Genomic DNA, 9,335 nt, shown 5'->3' on the forward strand with positions numbered 1-9,335 from the left:
GTCAGGAGGCAAAACGAGGTCTGAGAATAAATCCTACCAGACCGCAAAAAAACTTCAAAAGAGGTGTGCCTCTTCCGTCAAACACCACAAGAAGCCTTACTAATTCACATGCCACTTCCTCATTGGCAACAATGTCGCCAAACATCTTTCCCGACTGTTCTGTTTCTGATTCCTGAACTAAGCATTCAAGTGTATTGAAGGAAAGACACGTGACCAATGGAGCCATTCCTTCCTTATGACGTATTACCGTGTGGTTATTGATTCTGTTTTGACTGGGGTGCAGTGGGAAGGGCGTAGAAATAAAAGTGAACTCTGCACCAGGGCAAATGACAGAACACCCTGTTGAGGGGCCGTGCCAACAGATAAGGAGGCCTCGATGCAGTTCTGTGTTGATCCAGGGACAGGGCGGGACGTGCCTCACGCGCACAAGACGAGGCACCGAATTTACAGTCTCAAGCAGAGAATTAACGCAGAAAAACTTCGTGGCTGGAGAGTAAACACTGGGCTGTGCAAAGGATAAATAAATACAGCGCTGGGAAACGTGCGGAAATGTTTCTAAACTGAACTCATGAGGCAGAGAGCCGAAAAAGTCTATAATGGGACGTATCAAGGCAGGATTTACGAGGCGTCTCACTGGGAGTGACTTCACAAGCGAAGTCCTTGCATTTTTAAAAGCCACTATGGACAAAAAAGGCTCTTTCCAAAGCTCCCAGAGAGTGGAAATTTCAGGCTGAAATGTTATTTTTTTCGGACCGAGCAAAACCGTGAAAGTTCTTCAAGAGGGCAGTCATGGTTGGGAGAAGCATGGAGTGATTACAGGCTGCATGGTTGCCGACACATTTTATTGCAACGATGGACCTCGAAGAACCAATGGATTCGCCTCTCAGTTCATTGGACTCCAACTACAGCCTAGGGAAATGCCAGGTGAACAGGGGCTTCACCTACCGCTATCTGCCTACTGTATACTTGAGTGTGTGCCTGGTCGGGATCCTTGGCAACGGATTGGGCTTGTGGAATTTGTGCAGGAACTGGAAAAAGTGGAGCAGCCTCAATGTGCTGGTGTGCAACCTCGGAGTCGCTGACCTGCTCTACGTCATCACTCTGCCCTTCCTGGCTTCCTACTATATCAATGGGGGCAAATGGACCTTTGGCCTAGGATTCTGCCGGGTGACGCGTTGCCTTTTCAATGCAAACCTCTACGCTAGCATTGGTTTCTTGACCTGCATCAGCATCCAGCGCTACCTTGGCATCGTCCATCCAATGAGAATGATTGGCCGGCTCCACACCAAGAGATGCGCTGTCTTCGTCAGCGCTGCGGTGTGGGCTTGGGTGCTCATTCAGATTGTGCCTGATTTGCTGTTCGCAAAAAGCAACGAGAACGCCACCCACTGCTATGATTCAACTGGCGACGAGAGTCTAGACAAATACTTACCTTACAGTCTCACCATAATGGTTACAGGATTTGCAATGCCATTTCTGATCATCCTTGGATGCTACTCGCATGTCCTGGTTGTTCTGGCAAAGAACCAAAGCGTGGATGCAACTCTAAAGAGAAGAAGCATAAAACTTGTTGTCATAGTTATGATTTTGTTCTCAGTCTGTTTCTTCCCATACCACTTGTTTCGTAACCTTAATCTGCTGGCCAGGCGCTGGCATCTCCGAGGGACCTGCACAAGAACGTCAAAGAACATCTATCTGGCCTACCAGCTGACCCGCGGCTTGGCCTGCATGAACAGTGCCATCAATCCCTTGGTCTACCTGGTGACCAACGAAAACTTTGTGATGAAGTTCAGAACTTTGAGCAAAAGGGCCTGGCAGTCATTCACTGACATGCAAACCGGTCGGATCGGAAAGCATTCTGACCTGAAGAAATTGAACATTATCTTATGCGAAGAACGCTGCGAGGACTCAGGGGTTCTTTGATATATTGCCACCTAATAAGAACCCAATTAAATATTCAGGTATCTTTATATGTTAAATGCAAACAATTTGAGTGTTTACATCAGGTTTTGTATTGAATTATTAGCTCAGGTAATGCAGTGCACAGTTAACAGCAGGGCACAGTAGACAGCCCTTGGAAGAACTGAGATTTTGTTTATTTCAGATATACTTTTGTAATGTCTTCCTGTTGTATCAAGTAATATTTTATTCTTACTATTTATTGCTGTATATTGTGTTTAAAATGAAAAAGGGTTCTACATAACTTATTTTCAATGAATAAATGGCAGATATCTTCCCATGTCAACACTTAGTAGAGTAATATTTATAATCCAAAAGTATTTTTTTTTTTAGAAAGTTATAGATCTAATTGGGTTGAAAGGATAATACCTATGCAGGATAAAACGACCTCAAGTTGTATGATTGGGTATATTTGACAAACAGTAATAGTTTCATTAATTTACTGTTGGCATCTTCATGTGCAACTACCACGCCAAAATTATAATTCAATTGTAACATGTTGTATTTCCATAGTCTGGTAAGTAAACACCTCTACTGTGGTGAACCCCTTACTTTGTGCTCTCACTTTCAATTAGGCCAGCATATGTGAGTGATTAGGGGTAGATGTTTCTCAGAGAAGAACATTTACTTAAGTATTAATGTCCTATGGGACTTAAAAGTCATTAAGACCCTTTTGCGGAAGGTGTTAACAGTTGTTCATTGTCAACCCTACAGTTATTGGCCGAAGCCAAAGGATCCGATTCACCGAGCCAATGTTAGCATTCTTTACAGTGTGCTAACATTGGTTCACACCACCCATGCTTACGATTTGTATCTATGGATTTGCCATTGCCCCATCAGCTGCAAGGGGGCAGCGATAAAAGCCAATGCGGCTTCACCGTGAATGGCAGTTTGACCAGAGTCAATGAACTGATTGTGATGACTACAAGTTCTGCAATCCTTTCTAAAGCTTCTGATTTGTGGGCCAGTGGTCATCAGCTAGAATGCAGAAAGTGTCCATGTTACATCTCATCCCAAATTTTTAATGGCAAAGAACTTTTAGGATTTGCAGAGTGGTGGCGGGCCGACTGCCCTTTAACTTGAGGTGGAAATCTAACGCTTCTCATAATAATTGACCAGGAGTTGCATGCAATATGTAAATTGTATTTGTACTGGGTTGTTTGGCACGAGACAGTGGCAGTTTTGTTCCAGTGCATTGGAATTTCACAGAGACATTTCAGTAGGTGTAAATGTTTTTGAAAAGGTCAATGCAAAGACTACTGAAACATTGCACTGCAGTGATGCAACATTGCCTTGCCAATTCTTGCATGCAATTTTAAGGTGTTGTTCGGTTTTTGGTAACTTTTGATCTGTATGAGCTAGAAACATTTTTGGGGAAAAAACTGTAAATTATGCAGCATATGATAGATTTTTCTGCCAAGTGAGGTAAATGCACAGTTGTGTGGAAAATGCTGCGGCTGCAGAATTGCTGAATTTCATTGGTCCTGCTTATAATGAAGGCCTGAGAGGGACATTCCTGGATCTGAGGGGATACTAAACATCCCAGAGCCTACTTTTATAGAGGATGCTGATGGATTGGGTCATTAAAAGAGCGTAAACTGTGACCCATGATATGCATCTGTGTATCAGAAGATGGCAAATTGATGGGTCCCAAAGGCTAAGGCTGTTGCTGCTCTCTATGCACACTCACGCAGCTCTACACTGACCATTTATTCTATCGGGCATTTTCCCAGTGGACTGGAGCCTTCGGAGACCAGTTTTTGAAAGCACAGGAATGCCTCGTCTCTGCTCCTATCTCCTGCTTCTTCAAGTTAATCGCAGACGGCACAGCAGGAGTTTTAGGAGAGATAGAGGAAAGAGAGAGGTGGACCTGAAAAGGACCGATAGATAATAGGGAGTGGGGCTGCTTGAACATTTTTGCCAGTGCTGCTTTTAGTTCCCAGTGCAGTGATGGTCTCAGGCTCTCAAAGTGTATGGGTGATAAAACTAGGCTGCCAAATATGACCAATCACTGTGCGGGGGGGCAGCCTGCCAGCCAATGCTAGTGTTGCTCTTTCCCATTTGTGTGACTTTGGGATAGGGTGGTTGGTTTCTGGTTTCTACCAACACAGCTGCAGTAGGAAGCAATAAGACTTGAGTTAAGGATGTTGAAAGCTGATCATCACCCATTCTCCATGCTCCTAGTAACAAGCTGTCACTACTAATGCTTAGGTCGGGTCACTTAGGAACATGCGTTATGTGTTTTCAAAGATAATTTGAATGTTAAATGCAAAAAAAGAAGGCAATGCTATTTACCAGTCACACAGTTTGCCCTTTCATTAGAAGACGGCAGCTTTTTGTACTTCAGGGGGCTGTATTGGCAAAATAGCCTAGGGGTGTAATTAATGTTTGTTTCCATTGTAGCCTCTTTGGAAATACATAAATATTCTGTAATATATATTTGGGTGGCAAGGGGTGACAATGAGCATAGATATTCCCTCATTAATGTGGCCTCACGTAATAGGCCGAAATCAGTCAGGGCCTTTTGGTGTTCCCATCTCCAATGGACCCGGCCTGGTTGTTTGGGCTTGACTGTTCCTATTGCAGCAGGACCAAGGCTGATTTGCATATTGCTGGTCTCTGCAGCACGGTGGGTAAAAACGAAGGGATGAAATGCAACCTGAGTAATTACAGGAAACAGCCATTACAACGCGGCTGTTTCCATGCAGGGCCTTTACAACGCATGTGTTACCACACATGCTCTGTTACCATGCATAGCCTTCACCACGCATTATTTTTTACAACGTATGTGGTGAGGGCATATGCTGGCAAGGGTGGTTAAGGCATCAACATGGTAAAGGCTATCGGCGTCGTTAGACGAGCATATAGATCCTGCTACTTCCTCTTGACGACATGTGCCGCACCTCACAAGAGTTGCCTCGTCGTCATCCTGTTAAGGTAAGGGGGATTGTTTTTTGGAAGGATTTTGGGCTTTAGACTGGGGTGTGTTTTTTTTTGTTAAGAAAGTGGGGGCCAGGGGGAGGTCGCACCGGGGTACAGATTTCGGGTTCAGCGCAGGGGCATGTATTTTTTAAAAGGGCTGGGGAACAGGAGGGGTCGTGCTGTGGTCTAGATTTAATTCTTAGGGCAGGGGTAGAGAGGGGTCACCCTGGGGTCTGTGTCTAGGGATTCGGGTAGGGGTCTGGTAATTCTAAAAAGGGTCGGGTCGGGGGAGTGCCGGGAACTGGCTTGAGGACTGAGGGCAGAGAAAACATTTGTCATGCATAGGCCTTTAACATACATGCTTCACAGCAAAGTACGTTGTAAAAGCATGCATGGTAAAGGGTCATACATGGCAAAGGCATTCACGTTGTAACACATGTGTAGTAAAGGCATGCCTTGCAACAGAATGCATTGTTCCGTCATACAACCAGTAATTACCAGTGGCTGAGATTAATTCAAGCATTCTACTCACTGCTTTTTGTTTTCTCGATGCAAATAAACTCACGCCAGTGACCATGTGCCTGGGCCACACTTGATAGAAAGAAGAACAGACAACAAACCCTGCGGGGACACGATAACTGGGTTCCACCCAAGAAGCAACACATAGTCTGTGCTCCTCCCAGGGTGGCCTTTGGGAAAAGCCCTGTGGGGACTCAAAGAAGGGCAATGCTGCTCTTACAAAGAGACTGAATCAGCAGCGGTTCTGTCAGTGTGTCTACAGAGGAACCTTGGCCATGTGAGCTCACAAGAGAGGGAGCAATGTTTAACTTTACCCATCCTTGTAGAGGCCTCGCTGGTCAGGGGACCTCTGCATGGATAAAAGGAGAAGCAGCTGTTACACTGCATTATGTTCCAGTGCTGCAGCGTCTGCAGTGCCTGTGCTAACACACACACACTCTGCGGAAAGCACGTTTTATCTGTTTATAGAGAGCAGGTTTGTAATCTGCTCCGGGCACCAAATAAATACATTCTGAACATGTGCTCCTTGAAAAAAAAACAGTTCCTGAAGTTCTAAAGAAATGGCACAAAATGGGAACGAGTCTTTTAAATAACACTTCATTGTATGATTTTTATAGTCAAATGTTGATAAAACATTTTATTCGCTTGAAAGCACGAATATGAAAATAAGTCAATATTGAACTAACTGGGTTCCATGTAAGTAGGTAATTGCACTGTTTGTCCTGAACTTTGATTCAGGAAATCAGTGCATCCTGAGAGTTGTAGATTTCATTGGCATAATCACCCACATCATTTGGTACAAAAGATTTGCAGTAGGAAAGTCGAACACTGGATACACAGTGTTTGATATAGCTTGAAGGGTCTGGTAAACATAAGCATGTCATCTGTAAGGTACAGAGTTGCAGTGCTACTTATGCATGACTATAGAAAAGAGGTCAATAATGAACTAGGCGTTGGTGGAGCATTGCCAACACATGATCATTCCAAAGAGGACAGTGAATGAATGGGCACGGAGACTGAAATATTTTAACCCCCAGAAGTATTGATTTCTCCAAGAGGCCAGAGATGGCTTAAACAGCTATCCCACTTGTTCTACTTTGATTTCAGCGTCTAGGAGTTTAAAGATTACGTGAACATAATACATTTTACTTACATGCTGCTATCTCTCTTCTTGTCCATGCAAGCCCCTGTTCCCTCATGGATGCCTGTTTTTGTGCACTCTGAGTGCACCTGTGGGGCTTTCGGAACATCTGAATTCTATGTGCATTTGTGTGTTAGTCAGTTTGTGCTGGTCTGTGGACATAGTGCACCTGGTTCTCCATGGCATGGCCTGGCATCATCTCCAGTGCAATCCACCCCAGGTCAGTGGCATAGCAAGGGGAGGGGGGTAGTCCGACCCTAGCAGCATGAGTTTTGGGGGCAGCCAACGAAACGGAGATCTCACCAGCACCTCCCACCCCTCCGCTCTTCACTCCGGCAGCCGCTGGGCGACAAACTCAGGGACCGTCATGGGTGGCCAAAGGGCTAGCTACACCACTGCCCCCGGTTCTATACATTGTATGACTGCTCCCTTCATTAATACCTCCTCATCTCTCCTGTTTCCCCTTCCCTCTACTACGACCTATATTCCTCACCTGCTTCACAACTGATAATGACAACCTCAACCAGTTGCCAACAGCAGCCCCATTTTGTAAAAGAGCATTCTAATCACATGGCTCCTTCCTCATTCTCTCTCTCTTGTTTTCCCCATTTGTACTTCCCTTTCAAACATTGAGATGGCCAGAAAGCAGCATAAAGCATGGTAGATTGCATGCAAAGTTGTCTCCCTCGTTGTTTGTGTCTGCTGGTCAGTGTGATTGGCCGGCGGTTGCTGCGATGTTCTGTGTATGCAGAGATGCTTGTGGGTATGTTGCTTTGTCTTCGTATTTGCAAGAAAATGTCACCTAAGTCAATGGCTGCATGAATGGTGTATAAAATATGCATGGTTGTATCCACTATACAAAAGTCAAACCTGCTGTGTTTGGCAGTGTTTGTTTAAATTTGACCTTGATCAGGTAATCTCTCAATCATTGAGTTTTGTGGTCATCAGGTTATGATTTATATGTGTATTAAATTGACTTTCCTTGAAGACTTCGAGATTATTCATTGGGAGTCTCTGTTTCATGAATTTGAACAAGAATCAACATAACCATAGTGTTAAGGTCTGACGTCTCATGTGACAACCAGGGCTGGACAGGGACTGAATATAGGCCCGGGCACCAAAATAAAAGTGTCCCCCTTAGCGAATTAGATAGCTAAAAAGTTTCCCACATTTTTATTTGCATTGTATGGGGGAAACATCGTTTACAACGCGGGGATTACATCGCGATGCCATTACATCGCGGTTTTTACAACGCAAGCCGTTACAACGACTTGCGCTAGATGGCGCTCTAGGACAAGGAATAGTATAATTTACTATCCAAAGCCTTCCCTATTGTACGTAGACTCGAGTTGGAATAGTAAATTATACTACTCCTATGTCCAGCGCCCTCCAACGCAAGTCGTTGTAACGACTTGCGTTGTCAAAACCGCGATGTAATGTACCGCGATGTAAATGTATGCGTTGTAACGTCATACATCCATTGTATGGGCGAGTGTATGCATTTGTGCTTGCTGCAGGCCATGTTTGTAGTAATATCTTGGAAATCAACAATAAAAACAGGCCCACAAACAGACAAAAACTGGTCCATATACTGACCTGACAGAGCAGCTCTTCTGGCATTGCCTAATTGCACTATGGACCACTTTTCTATAATCTGAACCCCCTTGGCCCAGTAGCATACAGGTTTCATTTAGTCATTGAGACCCAAACCAAGAGTATAATTGAGTGAATTCACCCAGTCTTAAAGTTACACAAATTTAGTTCTAGCTTATTCGGATATTGGATTCTTTCTCCCTTACCATAAGTTTTTAGAAAAAGAAAAAAGGGCAAAATTTCATTTCCTTGCAACGAGAACCAGTCGTGGTTAAATATTCTAGCAAGGAGTTCAAAAATATAGCTTCTTGTGCCCATAAAACACTTCTCCAGCCCTTGCCTCACCCTGTTGTTTTTGCATTTGTCACCCCGAGTGGGACGGGTATGCTCAGACGTGGGTCCCGTGCTGGGGTGGCAGAGTGGGCAAAAGAACGATGGATTTAATCCAGATCTTTTGATTGGGGGAGAATGTTTGCATTGTCAGCATTCCGTCCATCATTTATTTGCTGTGTCTTTATTCTTCAGCATGCGACTGTTAACTGAAAGCACTGCATAACATTTATTATTGAAAAAAAATGCAAAAACAACAGTTGATGGACAGAATGCAGAACAATGTCATACATTCACCCCAGTACAGAGATCTGGGCCTAAATCCATCGTTTCTTTGCTTGCCATGCCATTCCAGTTTGAACCCAGCCATATGCAAATCAGTCTTGACCCTGTGCCTCATGGGTACAGTCCAGCCCGAACTGCCAAGCCAGGTCCACCCTGGACTGGAACCAAGCACCCAAGGACCAGTTTCGGGGTTTCACCCCTCTTCAGCCAGGATAGCTTGATTCCAGTGGCATAGAGAGCACGGGACTCACGTCTGAGCATACCCGACCCACTCGGGGTGACAAATGCAAAAACAACAGTTGATGGACAGAATGCAGAACAATGTCATACATTCAACCCCAGTACAGAGATCTGGGCCTAAATCCATCGTTTTTTTGCTCACCATGCCATTCCAGTTTGAACCCAGCCATATGCAAATCAGTCTTGACCCTGTGCCTCATGGGAACAGTCCAGCCCGAACTGCCAAGCCAGGTCCTCCCTGGACTGGAACCAAGCATCCTAAGACCGGTTTCGGGGTTTCACCCCTCTTCAGCCAGGATAGCTTGATTCCAGTGGCATAGAGAGCACGGGACTCACGTCTGAGCAT

The 9,335-nt window shown here is 44.8% G+C and overlaps 1 protein-coding gene across 1 annotated transcript; it reads left to right on the top strand.

Moving 5' to 3' along the window:
- The first annotated feature begins 334 nt into the window (after positions 1 to 334).
- On the top strand, positions 335 to 2,245 carry LOC146812347 (P2Y purinoceptor 1-like). Its single transcript, XM_085619338.1, has one exon. The coding sequence runs from the start codon at positions 853 to 855 to the stop codon at positions 1,921 to 1,923; it is 1,071 nt and encodes a 356-aa protein (XP_085475464.1). The 5' UTR covers positions 335 to 852; the 3' UTR covers positions 1,924 to 2,245.
- The last annotated feature ends 7,090 nt before the right edge of the window (positions 2,246 to 9,335 follow it).

This window comes from Triturus cristatus, chromosome 7 (assembly GCF_964204655.1).
Source record: "Triturus cristatus chromosome 7, aTriCri1.1, whole genome shotgun sequence".
NCBI lineage: Eukaryota > Metazoa > Chordata > Amphibia > Caudata > Salamandridae > Triturus > Triturus cristatus.

Bases quoted from the DNA above. Each gene is read 5' to 3' on its own strand.
- LOC146812347 (XM_085619338.1), top strand. From the start codon at position 853: ATGGACCTCGAAGAACCAATGGATTCGCCTCTCAGTTCATTGGACTCC.